Here is a 23,381-nt window from a genome sequence, read left to right as displayed (position 1 = left end):
CCAAGATCTCACTCACGTATTCTTGTCCCTCCGGACGAGAAGCTGAAATATTGATGAGGAGACCAAAGCGGAGGTTCTGGTGACGAACTGAGAACCCCCCACGGAATCTTTTGGAGCTAAACTTTGACCTCAGTGAGTCAAAGTGACATTTTTCAGATCGACAAACTGTTGCTTAGCAACCCAAAACAGTTCAAAACTCCCTAAGGAATATTTAAGGAACATTTCAAATAAGTTAAAAAACTGTCTTTAAAAAAAGAGAAAATACTAAAAAAAAAAAAGTAGTTGAAAATGTTTGCTGCTACCAGCAGGACATCCCATAATAAGTTGATGAGTCATAGTTAATCATCTTTTATTGGAAAATCGAATGTAAAGAGCAGCAAATACAACTTGAAATGCAAGATTGACTGAACGTTGTCACACACACTCGTCAGACACACAAGATAGGAGTGCGACACACACACACACACACACACCCTTCACCACACACAGCCACCGAAGGTAGGATAATAATAAGACAATAATAAATCTTTGTCCATTTAAATAAAACGTTTAAGATCTGTGGTCATTTTAAAAGTGCAGATTCACTTGGTCCACTTCAAACCCTCCACCGCCTCAGGGAGGAACTCAACTATCACCCATGCAAAACAGGAAGTTTGTAGAGAAAGACGTGATTGGTCGGCTTTGCATCTTTTCATGCTTCGTCCGTTGGTCGTCAAGGAGAGATTTCAGCAGAAGTGACGAAGGGAACGCAGACGTTTTCATTTGTTGGTCATCATACAGACGAACTCTGCAGGAAGAAGAAGAAAAAAAAAAGGGTAAAAAAATGGATGCGCGTCCCAATTTTTTTTAACAAAACCATGTCGATTTTGATGCAAATGCTCACGGCGTTTGTTCATTTTTGTGTTGCAATTAGAATCTGGCCTTTAGATGGCAGCTTTCATTATGACCTCTGAAGCTAAAGGCGCAATGGAATCCTGCGATGACTGAGGACAAGAGGATACAGTCGACTCCAGCCGCATTTAAAGCTGATGTTTGGACATATATGTTTCAAAACAAATGAAAGCAGTTACAACTGAGAATGAGAGGATACAGTCGAATCCAGCCGCATTTAAAGCTGATGTTTGGACATATTTTGGTTTCAAAACAAATGAAAGCAGTTACAACTGAGGATGAGAGGATGCAGTGACTCCAGCAGCTTTTAAAGCTGATGTTTGGACATATATGTTTCAAAACAAATGAAAGCAGTTACAACTGAGAATGAGAGGATACAGTCGAATCCAGCCGCATTTAAAGCTGATGTTTGGACATATTTTGGTTTCAAAACAAACGAAAGCAGTAACAACTGAGAACGAGAGGATACAGTGACTCCAGCAGCTTTTAAAGCTGATGTTTGGACATATATTTGTTTGAAAACAAATGAAAGCAGTTACAACTGAGAACGAGAGGATACAGTGACTCCAGCAGCTTTTAAAGCTGATGTTTGGACATATTTTTGTTTCAAAACCAATGAAAGCAGTTACAACTGAGGACGAGAGGATACAGTGACTCCAGCAATTTTTAAAGCTGATGTTTGGACATATATTGGTATGAAAACAAATGAAAGCAGTTACGACTTTGTCAAGAGTCATGAGGTCTGTAAATTCTGCAACACCAGAGTCAAGTACTTGACAATACTACAAATATATCCTTGTTACTACAGTATCACGATTATATTGTATCGTTGCCCCTGTATCGTGATACATATCTTAAGTCTTGACCCCTAGCGGTTGCAGCGCTCTTACCTTCATAGTTGACTTGTCCGTCGTTGTCGATGTCCGCCTCCCTGATCATCTCGTCCACTTCCTCGTCCGTCAACTTCTCCCCGAGGTTCGTCATCACGTGACGCAGCTCGGCCGCGCTGATGAACCCATTACCGTCCTTCAAGAGACGCAAACGTAAATACGTTTAAAAAGTGAACCTCAAACAAACCATTTGAACTCACCTTGTCAAAAACCCGGAACGCCTCCCGTATCTCCTCCTCGCTGTCCGTTTCCTTCATCTTCCTCGCCATCATGGTCAGGAATTCCGGGAAGTCGATGGTTCCGTTTCCTGGATGACAGAAAATCAATTATCAAGACCTAAAAATGTAACCGTCTCAAGTGACGGACTCACCGTCCGCATCCACCTCATTGATCATGTCCTGGAGCTCAGCCTCGGTCGGGTTCTGACCCAGCGACCTCATGACTGTTCCCAGCTCCTTCGTGGTAATGGTTCCGTCTCCGTCCTTGTCGAATAAGGAGAACGCTTCCTTGAACTCTGACGGACGAAGAAAGAAAATCTTCAATCATCAGATCCAGAGAAGAAACCTGAAGATTAATCTTACCAGCAATCTGCTCTTCTGTGAGTTGATCAGCCTGAAAGCACAAGTTTTTTTCAATACCATCAATCTTTAGTTCACCAATTCATGAATCTATTTAGACACCCTACACACAGGTCTGGATATCCTACGCTTAGAGTTTGAAACCCTACGCAGATATGTGGACACCTGACACAGAGATCTGGACTCCCTACGCAGAGATTCGGACACTCTACGCAGAGATTTGGACACCCAACGCAAAGATTCCGACAACCTACGCAGAGATATTGACACCCTACGCAAAGATTCCGACAACCTACGCAGAGATATTGACACCCTACGCAAAGATTCCGACAACCTACGCAAAGATTTGGACACCCCACGCAAAGATTCCGACAACCTACGCAGATATATTGACACCCTACGCAAAGATTCCGACAACCTACGCAGAGATATTGACACCATACGCAAAGATTCCGACAACCTACGCAGATATATTGACACCCTACGCAAAGATTCCGACAACCTACGCAGAGATATTGACACCCTACGCAAAGATTCCGACAACCTACGCAAAGATTTGGACACCCCACGCAAAGATTCCGACAACCTACGCAGAGATATTGACACCCTACGCAAAGATTCCGACAACCTACGCAGAGATATTGACACTCTACCCAAAGATTCCGACAACCTACGCAAAGTTTCAGACACCCTACGCAAAGATTCCGACAACCTACGTAGAGATTTGGACACCCGACGCAGAGATTTGGACTCTCTACGCAAAGATTCCGACAACCTACGCAAAGTTTCAGACACCCTACGCAAAGATTCCGACAACCTACGTAGAGATTTGGACACCCGACGCAGAGATTTGGACACTCTACGCAAATATTCCGACAACCTACGCAAAGTTTACGAGACCCTACGCAAAGATTCCGACAACCTACGTAGAGATTTGGACACCCGACGCAGAGATTTGGACACTCTACGCAAAGATTCCGACACCCTACGCAAAGATTCCGACACCCTACGCAAAGATTCCGACAACCTACGCAGAGATTTGGACACTCTACGCAAAGATTCCGACAACCTAAGCAAAGTGTTAGACACCCTACGCAGAGATTCGGACACCCTACGCAAAGATTCCGACAACTACACAAAGTTTCAGGCACCCTACGCAAAGATTCAGAAACCCTACGCAAAGATTTGGACACCCTACGCAGAGATTTGTACGACCTACTGAGAAAGTTGGAGACCTTATGCCAAGATTTGGACACCCTACACAGAGATTTGGACACCCAACGCAGAGAATCAGATACCCTACATTGAGATCTGGAAACGTTACCCTGTCCAAACAGTCTAAGACATGATGTCGATGTTACCTTAAGCCCTGTAAACTTGATGTCTGTCAAGTCCGTCACCAACGTCAGTGCCTTCGGTTCTGGTTTCCTCTGTCCCCTCCCTTGTCTGGCCCGCCCGGTCACATCCATCCTCAGCCCTGCGCTGCCACCTTTGCGTGGTTTTGCTTCTACAGCTTTCCTTCCTCCAAGTGCGTCCATGGCCCCGCGCACCATCACCAGCCCCTCCGCCAGGCACTCCGCCCTCTTGCTGGTCAGCACGCCATGTTTCTTAACCTCCGAGAGGTCCGTCTTGGTCTTCTGTATGGTGTTCCTCAAGTCATGCAGCTCCCTGACCAGAGCGTCCACGCGGCTGGACGTGGAGTCCATCAGCATCTGCAGGAAGGTTCTGAAGTTCCGCTCCTGCTGCTGGATCATCTCATTGTAGACGTCCTGTTGCTCGTCCAGGAGGTCGTACAGAGTGGACAGACTCACCACCTCATCTTCTGGGTAGACGTCGTCGCTGCCGGGCAGCATGAGGGACTGGTGACAGGAGACGCAGAGCGCTTCTCCTTGAAACGCCGGAACAGTCGGGTGGAAGAAACGATACCCGGACATCTGTCAGAGCTGGACCGGTCGACCTCAAGACTCATCGGGTGTTGCCATCGCAAGGGAGAATTTAAGGAAGTCCTCGCTGAACACACTCATGTGTGGGTCGGATGGAGACTGATCCAGTGTCCAACCCTCTGCGAGTCGAGACCAGGAGGCAAAACTTGGGGGGGTCTGTAGGTTGATAATACTTTTTGATGCGTGTGTGTTGAACTGATCACCGGGGGAGGATCATTTATCGTTACCGCGAGGACGGGTTGTGTCAGATTTCAACTTCATGGGGAAATAACTGAAACGGTTTCCAGTAGGAGGATGAGGTAAAAAAAAATGATACACTAAAGTAGAGATATAACAATGTTTTTTTTGTTTTTTTTTATAATTAAAAAAACTACCCTAAACATAAAGCCAGGGCTACAATGGAGTCTTTTTAAACATATTCATGTGTTGGAATGGCCCAGTTCAAAGTCCAGACCTAAATCCCATCGAGAATCTGTGGCAAGATCTGAAAACCGCCCGTTCACAAACGCTCTCGATCTAATCTGACTGATCTTGAGCTGTATTAGCAAAGAACAACGGGCAAAAATCTCTAGATGTGCAAAGTTGGTAGAGACAAACCCCCAAAGACTTTCAGCTGTAATTGCAGAAAAAGGCAGTCCGACAAAGTATTGACTCAGGTGGGGCTGAATACTTTTGCACACTGCACTTTTCAGTTTTTTATTTGTGAAAAGTGGAAAAGTTCAAGGGGTTTGAATACTTTTGCAAGCCGCTGTATTTAATGGTTAATATTACGAATCAGTGTCTACAAAATAAAAAAAATAGTCAATTTTATTTGAACCAATGAAACTCTGCAAGATCCCTGTGATGACTGAGGATGAGAGGATACAGTGGACTCCAGCAGCTTTTAAAGCTGATGTTTGGACATATTTTGGTTTCAAAACAACTTCGTAAACAAGTTACGACTACGTCAAGAGTCATGTGGTCTGTAAATTCTGCAACACCAGAGTCAAGTACTCGACAATACAACACATATATTCTCATTACTACAGTTTCACTGTATCGTATCATTGACCCTGTATCATTATACATTTTGTATCAGATTCTTCCAATACACACACCTAGTTTCCAGCCAAATAATAGAAGAAAAGCTGCTTTAAAGCCGACAGATAAGCAGATTTATTTTGTTCCCACATTCTTAACCGTCGAGGAATGTTCAGTCAAGTTATAAACAATCGTGGTTTTCTCGAGCTCAGACAAGAGGAGGAAGCAACTTGAAAAAAAAACTGGTTCTTGGAACACGCAGAACTTGTAAAGTGAAGGTGTGTTTGTGGCCACGACGAGCTGCAATTAACTTTAATCTCGAAGGATTTATTCTTTTTTTTTTAAGCATCGACTCATTTATCCTCATGAGTAAATCCACAAGTTCTTCTTGAACCCTTTTTAATTGTAGACCTTTAGAGACCCACCCATTTTTTATTTACTTATCTGTGAATTTGGAATAAAAACGAGATAATACTACATATAAAAACTAACGATAGTAAAGAAAGTATATATAAATATATTCTATTTAGGTTTTGTCGTAATGATGATATAAATGATTTATATAAACAGGACATTAATGTCATTAAAAAAAAGGTTTTCTTTCTTACTTTTATTACTGTTTAAATTACGTTATCATATGAAAGTCGATATTTTATTGTGTTTCTTTATAATTTTTTTTAAAAAAAAGTAAGATTTCATTCTGAAATTTAGGATAACATTTTTAAACTTTTTCCTTCCAGAGCTGCTGTACATGTCTTTGTGTTTTCACTGCAGCAGGTGAAATCTTGTGTTATTACTGCACTCGATGGTGCGTGTCCCTAAAAATAAATAATAATTATAATATGTATATAAGGTGTGAAGATGAGGTCATATGGCGAATGAATCCATTCAGTTTATAATTCTTGGATAAAGACCATTTATTTGATCTATTTCGCATACTTAAAAAAAAATACTTGCTTTTTAAATGTGAATAAACTATTGATTAATATCGCAGTGCAACAAGTAGCTTAGAGGCCGGAAGTGCATCACCGGAAGTAGAAGATTCAACTTTCCTCATTCCTGCACGATGTCTCAACTTGCAAACTGGTCGAATTTCTTTTCCTTTTTTTTTAAAGGACATTTACGGTTTTAGATTTGGAGATTATAAACACGGGGATAAAATTATTATTTTATAAAAAGGTTAAAAGTCGCGGTAAGTTGCAGGCGTATCCGTTGCCTAGCAACCCTCATCCACTCTCATACTTCAACATTTCCCGAGACCTTTTGGAGTTTTTTCAGATACTTTACAATAAAAAATAAGTACAAGTCTGAAGTTCATCAGTCTTTAGAAAAAAAAAAGTTTTGTCGCTGATTTAGAGAAAAAAAACAGGAGCATTTGAACGCATCACACACGTTGTTTGAATTTAAAAAAAAGGTTGAATAGAGAATTATGTGGAATTTAAAAAACACTCACCATGTTTGTGTTTGTACGGAGTGTCGGAGGGTCCACAGCCAGAGAGGAAGACGGACTGTAACTTCTGTAGGAGTCACCGCTCTACTATACTTGTATCCTTCCGCGCGGGAGTCTGGGCACTACCTGTTGGTTTCTTTTACTGCGCAGGGACAATATTTAACCTATAAAAAGCCAAATCGTAGAAGTCATAAGGTTGTCGTTAATTTGTCCAATAACTTTACATTTAAAATAAATATATTTAGTTAATTTCTAATTTATTTCCATTCAGGTGCGTCTCGAGGGTCTAACTACTGTGACGTAGCGCCACATCTTGGCGGAAGGATTTGCTCCAACAGAAGTCTGGCGAACAGCGATTAAGAGGGCGGGTCGCTTTTCTTGAAACAGTAAGTATGATTGGACGACTGTGACCTGCAAGATTCTAAAGCCCGTCGCTGATTGGCTGGAGCGGAACTGCAGTGCGTCGAATCGCGGCGCGGGATTTTTCAGATGTGGCGGAAGAAGGAAGAGTTTTTCCTGTTCGTGTTCATTAGTAAAATAAAAAATAAACTACTCATTAAAAATTAGTCAACATCGTTTTTATTTCAATTATTATTCGTTAAAAACAATATACTTAAAAAAAATATTTATTTAACCTAATTTGTGTTGTACAAAAATAGCATCAAACATGATTGTCTCAGTCTTCTAGAAGAATGTCTAGTTCTTCTAAAGGCAGCCGTAGACGAATTTCCTTCTCCGTCATCAGATCTACGAACTCTTGCAGATGCTCCGGCAGCAGCAGTGCAGCGTCCATGTACAAACCCTGCTCGCCACCAGAGAAAACAAATGAGTTGAAATGGTTTTTGACTGCGATCGTTCGAGCATCTTCAGTACCTTGGCCCACGGAATGTTCTGCAGGGCTTTATAGAAGAGGCCTCTGGCTTTCTCCAGCTTCCCTTCCGACACCTGCGGAAACACGACACATTCAAACGCGTCGCGGAGTCAACATTTGTTTAAACAAAATAAGGCAAAACAAAAGACTCGTTTGCTTGGAGCGTTTGGCTGCTTGTTGTTCCACGTCTGAGTCAGTCTGTTCATATTTACCAGGAAGTACATGTACATCCTCCAGACCAGGGGGCAGCGAGCGCCCACGTCCATGGCTATGGCTCCTTCAAACAGGCCACGGATGCGGTTGCTGAGGCCGTTCTCTGGGATGACGGTCAAGGCCGCGTCGATGCTGCAGGACCTGGAGAAAGTAGAGGGTACATGAGTTTGAAAAACACATGTAGAGGTTGAGTGGGAACTTTGGGGAAATTGTCCATAACTATGAGTGTGTCTTGGGTGTTCTGTGACAGACTGGCGTCCTGTCCAGGGTGTCCCCCGCCGGCAGAGAAGATAAAGGGATGAATAAAAAGAAAACCTTACATTTAATTTAAAAATATTCATAGTCCGGCAGAAATAGTTCTTGAACCAGGACGTCCTGGTCCTGGTGCTTATTATTATTTATATAAATAGTTGCTTATTATTTTTAATATGTGTAATATGTGTGAAATATGTTAAATTGGAAATCTTTGTGTATTTTTAGCAGCTGTGAAAACCTAAAATTCACTAATATAATAAATTCATGTTACTTTTATCACTAAGTGAGATGATTTATGGTTTTTCTGTTATTTAATTTAATTAGCTTTATACATTTTCTCACCTAACACCACTTTCAGAAAATAAGAGTTTTTTCCATTTAAATTCACTACTACTCAAAATGTTTTTGATGCAAAAAATGCCTTCATAAAGTCCTGCAACATTTATTCTCCACCAGCAGGGGTCAGTTACTCAGACTCGCAAGTATCAAATTTATGGCCTACGGGCCGAATCCGGCCCACCGAGTAATTTTTATGTGGACCCTCGGATGATTTGCTCAAAATCAAAGCAGATTAATACGGTAAAAAGAAGGAAAGGAATTTCTTACTCCCCGTTAAAGTCAGTCTGGTAAATATAAAAATGTGTTCAGCCCACGATCAAGAGTGTTTGTGTGGTTGTGTTTAATCTTGTTGTCGTTGACTGAACTCGCCTGGTCCAACTTAAAAGTAATTAGTTAAGTTTGAGACTTTACTTCAGGGCGTGACCGACTATTGCTTTCAACCAGAAAACTCAATCGAAGAAAACAAACGAAAAATAAATAAATAAATGAAAGATAGAAACAGTTTGAACATATTAAAAGTAAGATAAACATGATCAAATTAAAGACCGTTAATAATGAATTGATCACTTGACCCCTAAACACATGATCGATTTTTCAAACTCCTCCACGCTCTCACCTCTGGCAAGCGTCCACCAACTGTTTCCTCTGTTGTTCGGCGACAATAGCAAAGAGGCGTGGCACCACCCGGCTGTTGCCCCGGGTGACGGAGTGAAAGAAGCGGCGCGCCCTGCCGGCGCTATGGTACCGGTTCTCCAGCTGGAACCAAGGTTTACCAAAATGAATCATCAGACGGGAAAACTGCCCACGGAGAGTCATAGACGCGTTTCTTCACTCACCTGCAAATAGAGGCTCCAGAGGGTTGCGTTGTCGGGCCACGACGACAGGGACGAGGTGAGCGTCTCCCTGAGGGTGGCCAGAGGGAAGACGCTGGTGGTGTTGTGGTGCTTCAGCAGCGACGCCTGCTGCACGGCCAGACTCTCGCACTCGGACTGGAAAGAGATTCTGTAGCGTCTATCGATGGAAGCGTCGCCCGACGACGAGCCGCACATCTGCTCCATCGTCGCCCTCGCCTGAGTGAAGATGCTGTTGGCCGCATGGACGCCCATGGTGAGGTACTGGAAGAGAGCGTAGCAGCCGACCAGACCCCTCAGTCGCGGGGGCTTCACTTGCACGACCTTCTGACCTGGAGACAAATAATCACAAGATAAAGAAAATTGTGAATCATCAGCATTTTGAATGGATGAACTGTGTTGAAACTTTGTTTTTATTTGAATGAAATGTTGTATTTTAAGCATACAATAGTTTTATAAAGAAAGGATGCATTTCTATTTATTAAAACATTGAATTTAATCATTTGTATATTGAAAGGTTGACAATTCTCTTGGTTGAAAGAATTAAAAATCTTTTTTTTTTTTTTTTTTACATATTTTGATTTTCTAATGCAAATAATTCAAAAATAAAAATTGTGAATAATATTATAGCAACATGTTTTAATTCATAGCGTTTTAAATATAAAAATGATGGACCCATTATTCCTCTAATTCGATATTGAATTCTTAGAATTAGACAATTAAACTAAATAGAAAAAAGAAAAATCTAATCTTTCAACTAAAATAATGTACAATTTATTAAATTTACTTATTTAATAAATGTAATCAAAACAATTGCTGCAATTATTATATAAATTATTAAATTGAGCTTAAAAATACAAAGAAAAACTAATTAAACATTTGAATATACATATTATTGAATTTAATTATTACAAAATATAAATACATGCTTAAAGAAAATATTTAAATAAAAAAACTAAATTCAACATTTAAAATGTTAAATTCTAGCAAACGTTGATTTAGTTCCATATGACAGAGTTGTGATTTAACTATCTAAAGAATTTTTTTTTCATCCTTTGCATTAAAATCAATGCATTATTTAACTTGTTTATTGAATTAATTATTGCCATTTTTGTTGATCTTTATCTCTGGAGTTTCTCACCATTGTGTTTTTTATTTAAAGATATTATTAAATTATTTTGAAAACAAACCTTTTTTCACATCATCTGGGTTGAGTGCAGATAAACTAGCAGCCATAGTTTGCTCGTACAGCTTCCTCGCTTTGAGGACGGCGACAGGAGAGACCGTAGGCGGCGAAGAGGAGGTCGAGGTCGAGGATCCCTCCGTTAACCTGGTTAATACTCTGACGGCCGCAGACGAATCGACTTGTCCGCTCCCCGTCAGCGCGTCCTCCACCTCCAGCTGAGCCCACAGCAGACACAGCTCCGAGAGCTCGGGAGCGTTCAGTGCTTTGCTCCCGGAGATGTCGCTCGCCGTGGAGAACACCTTCCTGGCCTCGTCCTTGTTCCCCAGGATCCACTCCAGGTGCCCGTACTCCTGCCACATGGTCAGGGTCGAGCGGTTCTCCGGCTCCTTCAGCAGCTGCTTGGCCACTCGCTTGCTGCGCTTGCCTTGACAGCGGAGGAACTTCTTGTTGCTGCTGAGGCAGCGAAGCACCTGAGACGACGCGAGAACGTTAAGAATCAAGAGTTTTGAGCCTCTTTCAAACGACTCGTACCTTCTGCTTCTCGTACTGGATCAGGCTCAGGGACAGGACGGCGCGTTGCGGGGCCGACAGGACCGGCTGGATCATGTTGAGGACGTTGGAGAGGAACCGCTCGCCCTGCTTGCCCAGTCCCACGAACTTCCTGGTCCCCTGGAGGGTGGTCATGTGACCCAGAGAGTTGACCACGGGCACGTGGTTGTGGTGGAAGGTCAGGGGACACTTTGGGTCACTACCTGTCGACACAGGTCAGGGAGGCCATTTTGTTATTTATCATCTGCGTTTGAAAGGATGTGTGTGCACACCTTGAGTCAGCAGCGAGAGATTCTCCATCAGAAGTCCGGTCCGGCACAGATCGGCCGAGACCCCGGGGTCCACGGGGAGACCCAGGAAAGACAGGAAATGCTGCAGAAGTCTGAGCTGGAGCTCCGGAGACGACAGGCAGATTAAAGAAGGTCCGATGTCATCGAATAAAACCTGGAAAGGAAGATTTTTAAAAAAGTTAGATTTCTCTCATCCAAAGCATGAGTCGCAACTCACCTGTCTGTCCGGATCATCACAGTCTTCTTCCGATTGGCCCTTGGACTTGTCGGGTCTCCACGGCAACCATTGAGTGGCTTCCCGGGACGACTCCAAGTGCAGCCAAGCTTTCCAGCGCGGTACACTTCGGTCTTTTATCTCCTCCTCCTCTTCTTCCTCTTCCTCTTCCTCCTCTGAAAAAAAAAGATGCAAACAGGAAGGTGACGAAATGAAATATGAAAAAATAACTTTTAAAATTGAATTTATATTTGTATAAAATGTATAAAAATACAGCAAACGGGAAGAATCAAGTTATGAGCTGAATTAGAGCAAACATCCTTATGTTCCTTCATTTATTTGGGTTATATCTTTATTTTTGACTATGACAACAAACTAACATTTTAACTGATACCGATTTAAAACTATATTCGGAAGGCAAAGGAGCTGCAACGCCCCCTGCTGTCACTTTTTAAAATGTCACTTTTAGTACATAAACACTCAGTCAAAGAATAGAGATTTAGGCAAATTTGATGTTTAAAACCAAAAAAAAAAGAATAATAAATAATGAATTGACCAAAAGCTTTTTACCATTTATTCCTGGTTTCCAAACAGTCATTGTTAGAACTTCTATTATTTATAAATCATTACATTATTATCAAATTTTCACGTGTCTGTCCAAACACCACCAGAAGTATAAATAACTTAAATGTCAATATTTTAACCACCATAACATCCAATAATATATTTTTGTATAGATAAAATGTGCATATGTAGTCCTGAGAGGTCACATGATGCACTAGAAATGATGTTTTGTGCAAAAATGTCATATTTAACGTGTCTGAAATAAAAAATAAAACTACCATAATATCATTAAAAACAAGAAAAACTATAAACTATTACCTTCACCGGGTTGTAACCAGCCTCCTCGCTCGTGCTGATGCATCCAGGCTTTCCAACCTTTGGCGCCAAACTCACCGACCCTTTCCTCGCCGCTGTCCCAGAACGGCTCGAAGAATTCAATCTATAAAAAAGGTGAAAAACTTTGAGATGAAGATTTTTTTTTGCAAAGCATCCCTCTGCCTACCTGCTGCTTGGTCTTCAAGTCTTTAACGGTGTCCGGTTTAAAGAAGGTGAAGTCCATCATGGCCTGGAAGAGCGAAAAGGCCTTCTCAGCGTGACCAGACTGTCTGAGGAAGTGGCACTGTTGAGTGAAAATGTCTGGATGGAACAGAAGAACCGTTTAGAAATCGGTGATAGCAGGTGGATCTTGAGGTGAGAGCCTACCCAGCATGTCCTCCTCGGTTCCAGGCAGAGCCTGATGAGAGACCATGCTGCCGTCGTTGACGGCGCTCAGCATGCCGAGACACTTCCCGTAGGCCGAGTTGACCTTTGACACCGTGAAGTTACTGAAGTAGCTCTGTGTGAAGAGCAGATACTCCTGCAATAACGGTGCGCTGTTTGGATGAAGGAAAACCTGGAAAAGAGTCAAGAACATACTTTTTAAAAAACAACTTTTAATTTTAAATATAAACGGACGTACCAGTTTCTTCCATTCCTTAGCCAGAGCGGAGGGTTCGTAGAGCTCCTGACAAATCTTGAGCCGCTCCCTCTGCAGAGATATGCTGCCGGGGTTGGTGGCCACGGCTCGCTCCGCGATACTCAACTTCTTCTCCAGGACGGCTCGATAAGAAGCTCTGCGGTGATCGGATGAATCTTTGCTCTGTTTCTCATCGTCACAGAAAAGCGTTTCACTTATCTCATCCTGCGGATATTATCGAAGGGAGGATCAGTTTTGTGAACACGCTGTGAATTAAACAGGAATTCACAGGCATGATTTACTACAAAAAAGGTATTATTTTTTTAGGTTAAACTGTCTCGCTGCTCCACCTGTGGATTAGAAAACCCTTAAGCATTTATCATCATTTACTTTTTTCTCCAATTTTTGCATTACTACAAGTCTTGAACTAAAAAAAAGTGTATTTAATAACACAATAAAAGTTTATTTAATAAGATAAAATGCACTTAAATTTTGTATCAATCCCCGTTCATTTATTGAGTCCCACCTGGTAGCGTATGTACTGTATCCAGAGCTCTGTATCCGACGGTTGTTCTCTCAGCTGCTTGTTGAACTCTTCAGTCCGGTTGACCACGGGGGCTTGGCTCTTCTCCGCCTCTGGTTCTGGTTCCTTCTGGTCTTGGTTCCCTCTCCCTTGAACCCAGAGAGCCGTGGCGGCGTCGTACACACCGAGCGGGTTCGTCGACGACAACTGCAGTACGATTCCTGGAAGAATTGAATATGAATGTTTGTGATGTTTCAGATATTTTAAAAGAAATGTGAGTCTTTCATAACATTTCCCAAAAGATGTTCTTACCTGCTTCTCTATTCTTCTTCTCCCAGTCTTCTCCAACAACTGGGATGAAGCTTCTCTCACTAAGGACGTCACTCGAGTCAGTTATAGGCAGCGTTGCAATCGGGGTCTCGGCTTTTAGAAGCTGCCGACTCGCCGACGAGAAGTACCGTCCCTCCAACTTCTTTTTCTCTTTGCTCTTCTGTTTCTTATTTGACTCCGACTCCTCCCAGCTTATCTCCTGCTTGCGAAAATCCAGGCCCAGAGACGACTTTCCCCTTCGTCTGTATCTGTAACGATTACACATTTTCTTTTTTAAATCAGAACCAGGAGAATATTTATAGGCACGTTCCTGCGTTACCTTGCGACATCTCCTCTGTACAGCGACTTGTACGTCCAGTTGGCAGCATCCGGTTTGTTATCCACGCAGAACGGCCGCGAGGACGGACACGGAAGATCGTCCAACCAGGTGAAGTGACTTCCGATCTGATCGGCGCGAGAGCTGCGAGCGCACGAACAAACTTGATCAATACATTAAAAGCTTTGACCAAGAGCCTCAGTGGAAAGTGGGCTTACCCGTCTGCCTTTCGTTCTCGCTTAAGATCACTCGGGAAGACTATTCCCGAGTCGGAGTCGTCGCTGTCGGAATTTTTACTACTCTTCTTTTTGTGTTTTTTCTTTTTCTTTTTTTTCTTTTCAGCCTTCTTTCTCTTCTTTTTGGCCGGGACATCATTTTCATCATCACCCTTGCTGAGACTATGAATTAAAATATTGTTATTAAAGTAGAAATGTGGAAATAAACAGCGGTATTTAAGGAGGATTCTTACAAGTAAGTAAGTAAGTAATATTTATTTATATAGCGCTTTTCCAGACCAGGGTTACAAAGCGCTTAAACAATCAAAACAATACTCAAAAAAATATATATACACTTTAAAAATCAAGATAATACTGAGAACAACACAGGAGTTCGAGAAATTCAAGGAAAAGCCTGAACAAATAGAAACGTCTTAAGATGTTTCTTAAAGGAGTCAGTAGACTCCATCAAGCGCAAAGAGAGAGGACAAGTATTAATTATAGCATAACAATATTATGAGGCTACTCAATCGTACCTCGAGTCTGTGTCACTTGGTACTTCTATGACCTTATTTATGAAGCGGTTATGAAGATCAAGGGCAGCCCCGGTCCGAAAACTTTTGTTCTGAAGCCAGTCTGGTTCTGAAAGGACAGGAAAAACAAAAACAAAGTCAGAGTGAAATGATTATTTAAAAAGAATACACATCAAATGTACCAGCAGTGAAGAGTACACATTGACGGATACCACCTTTATCCTCTTTATTTCAGCATTTGGAATGTAAAGCCTTCTGTAAAAACTTATTTTATTTAAGAATTACAACGATAAAATAGTTTGGTTAAATATTTTAGCAGCAGTTATCAAAGGCTCTGTAAAGGCGAGATGCAGAAACAGACATTGTAAGTGAATATGTTCATCATGATGAAAGAGAAACGAAAAGGTTTTTTTTAAGAACATTTAATTGAACCGATACTTTTTAGACACGAATACGACGTATACAATAAATACGTGACAGAAAACACGACTGTATTCCATGTAACCTTTAACAAAGACAACTAAATACATTTAATTAAACTTTTCATTGTTATTAACACCGACAAAAACACGTTTTTTATCACCTTTGAAGGCATCTTTATCTGGTTCTGTTGATACTTGTGCAAAAGCTGGAAACAGCGACATGTTTGCGTCCGCCTGTAAATAAGGATATGACGTCAAAGCCGACGTCCGGTGGACCAAAAAAAATAGAAAGAAAACCAGCGCCATCTATTGGCCGGATAACAAACAACTATAATTTACCAGTATTTCGTTTCAAATCTTTAGAGTTTGAGGTTAAAAAAAAAAAGAATACATATGTTACATTTTAGATAATAGTTATGGAACAAATAAGTCAAGTCTCTTCTCCATTGAAGCCAAAACACATTTTTTTAAGTGCAAACAAGGGATGTTTAATTCAAAATATAATAAGAAACATCTAAATACGAACATTTAAAGGGTACAAAGTGCTTCGACATGCAGTTAGTTTTCAAGAAAGTACTCTTAAATATTTTTAAAACGTAACAAACGAACAAACAAAAGTGCAAATGTCGACAGGTTCAGTAAAACGAACGCTAAGCACCGGGAACATAGATTTAAAGAACGCGGCTTCTTTGGAAGAAGCGTGGGACATTTTTGAAACGCTCCTCGGTGGAGGAGGACCATTCTGCCAGCGTCGTCTTCGCCGTCCGGGCCTCGAATCTTCGTGCATAGTTTCTTAAAAATCGAGAGCAGAGATCAGCGATGTGTCGATCCGACAAGTAGTGACGTACCTGCGTGAGAGGTCGGCGGGGTGCTGCCACTGCTGACCGCTGGCTTGGTCGGCGATGTACCTCGAAAGATGATTGAGCTCGTCCATCTCTAAAGAGTTTTTTAATTAATAATGTATGCAAAAAGTAACACATTCGGAGGGAAAATAAAAAAGACAATATCAAATTCCATCATAGGTTGGTTGTGCTAATGTACACGTGGTCAGTAAATATAAGGTAAGGTAAGGTGAGGTAAAACTTTATTATGTTGCCTTAGATTCTTATTCTTACCCTTGGAGGCGTTTACATGGCTGTAAACTGAATTAGTATACTTCCTCTTGGCCACGTTCCACTCCTCTTCTGTCTGGAAATTCACAACCCTACGGAAAAGTAATATATATATAATTATAATATAATATAATAATAATAATATAATTATATAACATATAAAAAACTTCTTTTGTTTTGGTAAACGATTTCACTTGTTATCAAAGCTTCCACTACTACACAAACTGGTGTATCTGCAATGTATCAAGACAAAGTGAAAAGTACACCATATATTCCAATAATGTAGTAACAAGTATATATGTGTAGTATTGTCGAGTACTTGACTCTGGTGTTGCAGATTTTACAGACCACATGACTCTTGACGAAGTCGTAACTGCTTTCATTGGTTTTGAAACTAGTTATGTCCAAACATGAGCTTTAAAAGCTGCTGGAGTCGACTGTATCCTCTTGTCCTTAGTCATAGCCAGGATAAAGGATCTCATTGTCCTGTGGAGGTTGTAATGAATGCTGCCATCTAGCGGCCGGAACTTTAATAGCAACACAAAATGGGGGGGAAAAGAAATCCAGCTGTGAATAATAATTGTATTGAAATATTACAAATGTAATATTCTGATAATACTATTAGAGAAAATGGTTAATATTGAATGGGAAAGGCAGTAAATATATATATTTTTGATTGAATAAAAGAAAAACGTGAATATCTTGGTGAAAAATACATTTAAATTCCACAATTAATTTAAACAATTAAAATAATATTCATCTTTATCAATTCAATGGAAAAAAAATGCCGAAATATGATCGGTTTATACTGTACATAAAAATGAAACACTTTCAAATTGGAATTTTTGAATGAATCTATCCGATTAGAAAAAGATTAAATGTATAATTCAACTATATCAACTGAATATACTCAGATGGCAAATATATACTTATACGACTCTGTTAACAAACAAGTTTGGTATATAAATGTTTTTATACAATAATTTAATTAAGATACATTTTATTGTATACATTTTACACACTATACCGAAATGTAAACAATAAAAACTACACGACAAAATAATAAAATACCATTTAAAAAGCCCCCCAAAATATTGAATATAAATTCAGTATCATGACAAAATATATCACAATATCTCTACGATATTTTCTCAGATCACTAGTTTTGATTGAATTCATCATCATAAAGTAACTAAAAACGTTTCTAGTGATCACTTTTTTAGTCTAAGGTAGTTAAAAGTGACACATGTGGCTCAGAATAAGGTAAACAAAGTCGGTTCTGTACCCGTTTCTCCTCGGCGGTCTGACAGGGAGAACGTCTGCTGGGTTCACTCTGTGGACCTCGGACTGAACTTTCCTGCTCTGAGGAGACTCTTGCTCTGAAGGCATCAGCACCGAATCGACCTCGAGAAAAGGAAAGCGTCAACATTCTAGTTATTGAGTAAAAAGAGAGAACGAGAACCTTCTCCAGGAGCAGCTGAAGTCCTTCCAGCATAGAGTCGAAGGTCAACTCAGCATCGGTCCGATCACGTCCAGGGATGATGACCGAAGACTCGAACAACGGCAAACCGAAGTCCAACATCTCCTCGTCTTCAAGGTTGTGCCGGGAATCCACGGAGGTGCTGCTGGAGGCGGGGGCTCGACCCCGAGGCTCGGACCCCCTGAAGTGGCCGGACGCATAACCCGTGTCCTCCTGCGTTTCCAACGGGCTGAACATGTTCTCCACCGAGAAGTCGAACTCCTTGTTCGGGGTCTGGATCGGGGGCGGCGAGAAAACCTCGGCGTGGGTTCTGGTCCGTTTCTGGGGGGGGTAGAGGTGGTCCAGCACGCAGCCCTTGTCAAGAGTAAAGAGTCTTCTTCCAGGGGTCTCGTCGTGACCCCCCACACTGGATCGCTTCCTCTTGCACCTGTTGGACATCTCCACCGCGTACCTGGAGAGCGGCCTCAGGTGTCCAGTCCGATCCATCTTTTCGACCTTCACAAAAGTGAGGAATTAAAAACATTTACACCGTTAAGAGTGGCACCAAAACAAAGCTATTCAACTTAATAATGCAGAAAATAAAAGTCAACTATACTTAAAGTTCATTTGAAACATTTAACAGAACGTTATTTCTCACTATTTTGGTATTTGCTACTTGGAATGACGACTATATTTGCCTCACAAAGTTTAAAAATAAACATTAACCACTGGATAAAAACGTATTTATTAATAAATTCTGTTAGTTTAAGTTTGTATTCGACGATATATCTGATATACATGTCAATAAGAGAAGTTACTGAAGTCAATTAGCTTAGCTCGAAATAACAAACAACCTAATGCTAACTATTTTAAATATATTAACCGGAAGTTGCAGGTATTAGTTGAAGGGTCGAGAAGTTCAGCTTAAATAACTAATAAAACTAACTTACTAACTATTTAAAAGTTGTTTTAAGTCACAGAGACTCACCTGAACGACTGCAGTTCAACGTCTTTTTTTGAAGCATTAACACGAAACGCCGAACAAAATCGCGGCATTTATTTCCATCTTCATTTACCGTAAGTACTGTTTTTAGGAGCACCTGTGATTTGTAGTGATTCTGAAAATGTGTATTTTGTTAAAAAAAAAAAAACTTAAAATAACGCCTCAATCCAACATTGGTTCGATTTAATGACAAAAAAACGTAACTTGTATTGGAGATAAATATATTTTTATTATACAAATAAAGGGATAATTTTTAATTCGTTTATGAAATACAAATAAATAAAGTTATTGTTAACATATTTAACTGTTAAACACGATTCATGAAAATGTTTTAAAAAAAAGTCGATCAATTCTAAACGTTCAATTCAACTAAAAATATTCAGACGGCACAAATATATCATTAAAATACTGTTAATTTAAAAATTAAATAAACAATTACTTTTTAAATTCTAGTATTTTTATTTTATATTTTATAGCATATATTAATAAATAGAAAAATATAAACTTATTGTTGTTTTTAATCTGTTAAGATGATATAAGATGAGATATGAAATATATGATTTAATTGTAAATTAACATATCATTGAACTATAAATCACGATACATTTTGAAATAAAAATTTAAAAAAATCGAGAAAAGTTGACTTCAACTATATCAACAAAAATATAAGGATCCCACAAATGTATCATAAAATAATCTCATCACATTAACATATTTGTCATTTTAATGAAGTTTTTATTTCATATTCTTGTAGCAAATATTAACAGATAAAGAACAAATCACACAGATCAAAAGTCATTTCATCATCTTCAGAGCTCAGTCTTTGTTCGCAGGTTGATGCTCAGCATGTGAAGGCTGGTTCTCCTCCAGGTTCTCCTCCAGGTTCTCCTCCAGGTTCTCCTCCGAGCTCCTCCGGATGTGCAGCTCTCTGCCGGCCTCCTCCACACACGGAGCTTTGGCTGCCTGGATGTGGAGCCTCCCCTCTGGACTCATGCAGCAGCTGACGTCTTCAGGGTTCACTCCTTCAGGAAGCTCCAGCTCCTGCCTGAACTCCCGGACTGAGCTCCAGCGCCAGCCTTCCTGCTCCTCCTGCTTCTTCTCCGTCTTCCCGCTGACTCTCAGCTTCCGGCCGTGCAGCCTGACTGACAGATCCTCTGGAGAGAAGCCTCTGGTGTCCAGGGTCAGCTGGTAGTGACCTCCGTCCTGCTGCGCCACAGTGGACTCCTCCTGGTTCTTGTCTTTGAGCGAGCTGATCAGATGCTGCAGGTTCCTCTCGAACAGATGCTGCTGCTGGACCAGAACCTGGACCTCTGGAGGGAGGCTGCGGACCGGCCAGTAGAAGTCCATGAAAGGCCTGAAGACAGAGTGAAGCTGTCGAGTGGTCATCATCTTCTCTGTGTTCTCTTGTCAGATGAAAGTGTGTGAAGGTGTTGCTCGTTCTTCTGTGATGATCTCTGGCGAGTCTGAGCTGCTTTTATACTCTGACTGAGGAACACCCAGGCGTTTCCAGAATTTTCCAGTCGATTCCACAATCTTCCAGCAGATGGCGACGTTTCTTCAGCTTACTTGGAACGTCACTATTTATTGATCATGATATTCTTAAACTATTTTTCTAATCCTTAATATAATCTTGCTTATTGTAAACATTATCATATATATATATATATTAAACTAACAAGAACCCTAATCAATACAAACACTTCGAACTTGTTTGTTAGCAAATTAATGGAAGTTAATATTATATTAGATAAAGCTTTATTGATAACTTGGGAAGCTTCATTTCACCAAATTGTTATTCTAAACATTTTTAATTGATAAAGTTAAATAAAAAAAATCAAATTAATCGATTTCTTTTTTTCAAATAGTTCAAATCAAAGAATTAACAAATTACATTGAAGACTCTTTAATTTTTTAATAGTTTAAATCATTAATTGTATTTTCTTTCTAATTTATGACACTTACTTTCAACATTTTGAATTGAATATTTTGAAACTGCTATAGGAGCAAATGTTTAATATTATATTTAGAAAGGCAATAGATTTTCTCTTTAAAGAAAATATATGTAAATTAAACGATCGATTTTGGGGAAAAAATATATAATAAGTTTATTTGAATCTATTTTAGGGAAGAAAGACAACGAAAAATTTAAATTATTGATTTCAACTGTCAATAAAATAAGGACTTTCCAAATTTACTGTTTCGAATTTTAGAAATGTTAAATTCAACTTTATCAACTAAAATATTAAGGTGTCACTGAAATCTTCTCAAGGTATCAATAAAGTTTTATCTAATAGAATCTATACTTTCACGACTCTGGTTACAAATAAGGTCGTATATAAAAATTTTTATTAAACAGGTTTCTTGTTTGTATGAAAACATATATGTCTAAAACTTTTAAATTACAAAAAGATTCTGAAAAATAGTTTAAGAATATCATAGTCAATAAATAGTGACTTTACAAAGAAGTTGAAGAAACGTCGCCATCTGCTGGAAGATTGTGGAATCGACTGGAAAATTCTGGAAACGCCTGGGTGTTCCCCAGTCAGAGTATAAAAGCAGCTCAGACTCGCCAGAGATCATCACAGAAGAACGAGCAACACCTTCACACACTTTCATCTGACAAGAGAACACAGAGAAGATGATGACCACTCGACCGCTTCACTCTGTCTTCAGGCCTTTCATGGACTTCTACTGGCCGGTCTGCAGCCTCCCTCCAGAGGTCCAGGTTCTGGTCCAGCAGCAGCATCTGTTCGAGAGGAACCTGCAGCATCTGATCAGCTCGCTCAAAGACAAGAACCAGGAGGAGTCCACTGTGGCGCAGCAGGACGGAGGTCACTACCAGCTGACCCTGGACACCAGAGGCTTCTCTCCAGAGGATCTGTCGGTCAGGCTGCACGGCCGGAAGCTGAGAGTCAGCGGGAAGACGGAGAAGAAGCAGGAGGAGCAGGAAGGCTGGCGCTGGAGCTCAGTCCACGAGTTCAGGCAGGAGCTGGAGCTTCCTGAAGGAGTGAACCCTGAAGACGTCAGCTGCTGCATGAGTCCAGAGGGGAGGCTCCACATCCAGGCAGCCAAAGCTCCGTGTGTGGAGGAGGCCGGCAGAGAGCTGCACATCCGGAGGAGCTCGGAGGAGAACCCGGAGGAGAACCCGGAGGAGAACCCGGAGGAGAACCTGGAGGAGAACCAGCCTTCACATGCTGAGCATCAACCTGTGAACAAAGACTGAGCTCTGAAGATGATGAAATGACTTTTGATCTGTGTGATTTGTTCTTTATCTGTTAATATTTGCTACAAGAATATGAAATAAAATCTACATTAAATAAAATAAAACGAGTGTTTTATGATACATTTGAGCCATCTTTATATTTTTAGTTGATATAGTTCAACATTTCTCGATTTTTATTTATTTTAGTTTACAATTAAATCATATATTTGTACAATCATCTTAACAGATTAAAAAACAACAATACTTTTATTTTTTTCTATTAGTTAATATTTGCTACAAGAATATGAAATAAAAACTACATTTAAACGACAAAAAAAAATCATTTTGCAATAGTATTTTATGATAAATATATTTGTTCCATCTAAATATTTACTTTACATAGTCAAATTTAATATTTCGATTTTTCTTTTTTTATATAAATAATTGTTATTCACAGTTTAATTACGTAGTAGTTCCCAATGTATCTATTTACAAATATGTATTTGTATTTTATATACAAATTAAACTCTTTATTATTATTTTTAAAAACGTTTTTATCTCCAAATAAAGATATGTTTTGTGTTATTAGACAAAACCAATGTTTCACTAAGAGGGAATTTTACGTATTTTCGATCAACATATACAATCTGGGACATTGTATTCTCCCAACTTGTATCAAACTTATTCATTTTATGTTAAATTTCGCTAGTCAATCACCGTTTGTGGGCGGGGCTTACGATAATTTTCTAATATAAATATTTCAATGAAATTGAGTTATTTAAAAAACAGACACATACTGATGATACAATAGAGGATCAAGATCTATTTAAGATACACTTAAATCAACACATTAGTTGAACTTTATTCTAAAATTAAATAACTTTGTGATCGCGTTTGACCTTTAATTTGAAAAACCGCGAACGAAAACCAACATGTCGACATAAAAAACGAAATATCAACGCGTTCTCCGTTGGTTTGTTATTGGGTTTTACACATTAAAAACGAAAAAAATCTATCGTAATGAAGCATTATAATTACAATTAATCCACAATCTTGGATAAAAGGCGACCATTAAAAGGTTGAACTTCCCGGAAACGCTCACTGTGGATACCGGAAGTTATTTTTATAAACATCGAAATTGAAAATGTATTTCAATAAACTATCACGTGGGTTAAATGTTAAATTAATCAGACAAAATGGCAGTTAA

The 23,381-nt window shown here is 39.9% G+C and overlaps 4 protein-coding genes across 4 annotated transcripts; 1 reads left to right on the top strand and 3 right to left on the bottom strand.

The window, feature by feature from the left end:
- Positions 1–332: 332 nt before the first annotated feature.
- LOC148060419 (calmodulin-alpha-like) lies at positions 333–6,903 on the bottom strand. The gene is made up of 6 exons (XM_087779585.1): positions 6,776–6,903; positions 2,363–2,393; positions 2,152–2,295; positions 1,982–2,088; positions 1,782–1,917; positions 333–787 (listed from the first exon to the last, which is right to left on the bottom strand). The coding sequence occupies exons 1-6, from the start codon at positions 6,776–6,778 to the stop codon at positions 759–761; spliced, it is 450 nt and encodes a 149-aa protein (XP_087635711.1). The 5' UTR covers positions 6,779–6,903; the 3' UTR covers positions 333–758.
- A 517-nt stretch (positions 6,904–7,420) lies between these two features.
- On the bottom strand, positions 7,421–16,063 carry nrde2 (NRDE-2, necessary for RNA interference, domain containing). Its single transcript, XM_087779967.1, has 19 exons — positions 15,560–16,063; positions 14,980–15,085; positions 14,447–14,626; positions 14,232–14,372; positions 13,895–14,160; positions 13,586–13,803; positions 13,063–13,284; positions 12,807–12,996; positions 12,607–12,740; positions 12,423–12,543; positions 11,544–11,716; positions 11,309–11,480; positions 11,019–11,239; positions 10,492–10,957; positions 9,287–9,633; positions 9,067–9,206; positions 7,856–7,997; positions 7,646–7,717; positions 7,421–7,574 (listed from the first exon to the last, which is right to left on the bottom strand). The coding sequence occupies exons 1-19, from the start codon at positions 15,702–15,704 to the stop codon at positions 7,449–7,451; spliced, it is 3,582 nt and encodes a 1,193-aa protein (XP_087636093.1). The 5' UTR covers positions 15,705–16,063; the 3' UTR covers positions 7,421–7,448.
- Positions 16,064–19,773: 3,710 nt separating this feature from the next.
- Positions 19,774–20,384, bottom strand: LOC148060417 (heat shock protein 30-like). The gene has a single exon (XM_087779968.1). It carries the CDS (start codon positions 20,359–20,361, stop codon positions 19,789–19,791), a length of 573 nt encoding a protein of 190 aa, XP_087636094.1. The 5' UTR covers positions 20,362–20,384; the 3' UTR covers positions 19,774–19,788.
- Positions 20,385–21,583: 1,199 nt separating this feature from the next.
- On the top strand, positions 21,584–22,223 carry LOC148060416 (heat shock protein 30-like). Its single transcript, XM_087779788.1, has one exon. It carries the CDS (start codon positions 21,611–21,613, stop codon positions 22,193–22,195), a length of 585 nt encoding a protein of 194 aa, XP_087635914.1. The 5' UTR covers positions 21,584–21,610; the 3' UTR covers positions 22,196–22,223.
- The last annotated feature ends 1,158 nt before the right edge of the window (positions 22,224–23,381 follow it).

Source organism: Callionymus lyra, chromosome 18 (assembly GCF_982586985.1).
Source record: "Callionymus lyra chromosome 18, fCalLyr1.hap1.1, whole genome shotgun sequence".
Lineage (NCBI taxonomy): Eukaryota > Metazoa > Chordata > Actinopteri > Syngnathiformes > Callionymidae > Callionymus > Callionymus lyra.
This window is presented reverse-complemented; position numbering and strand designations above follow the sequence as displayed.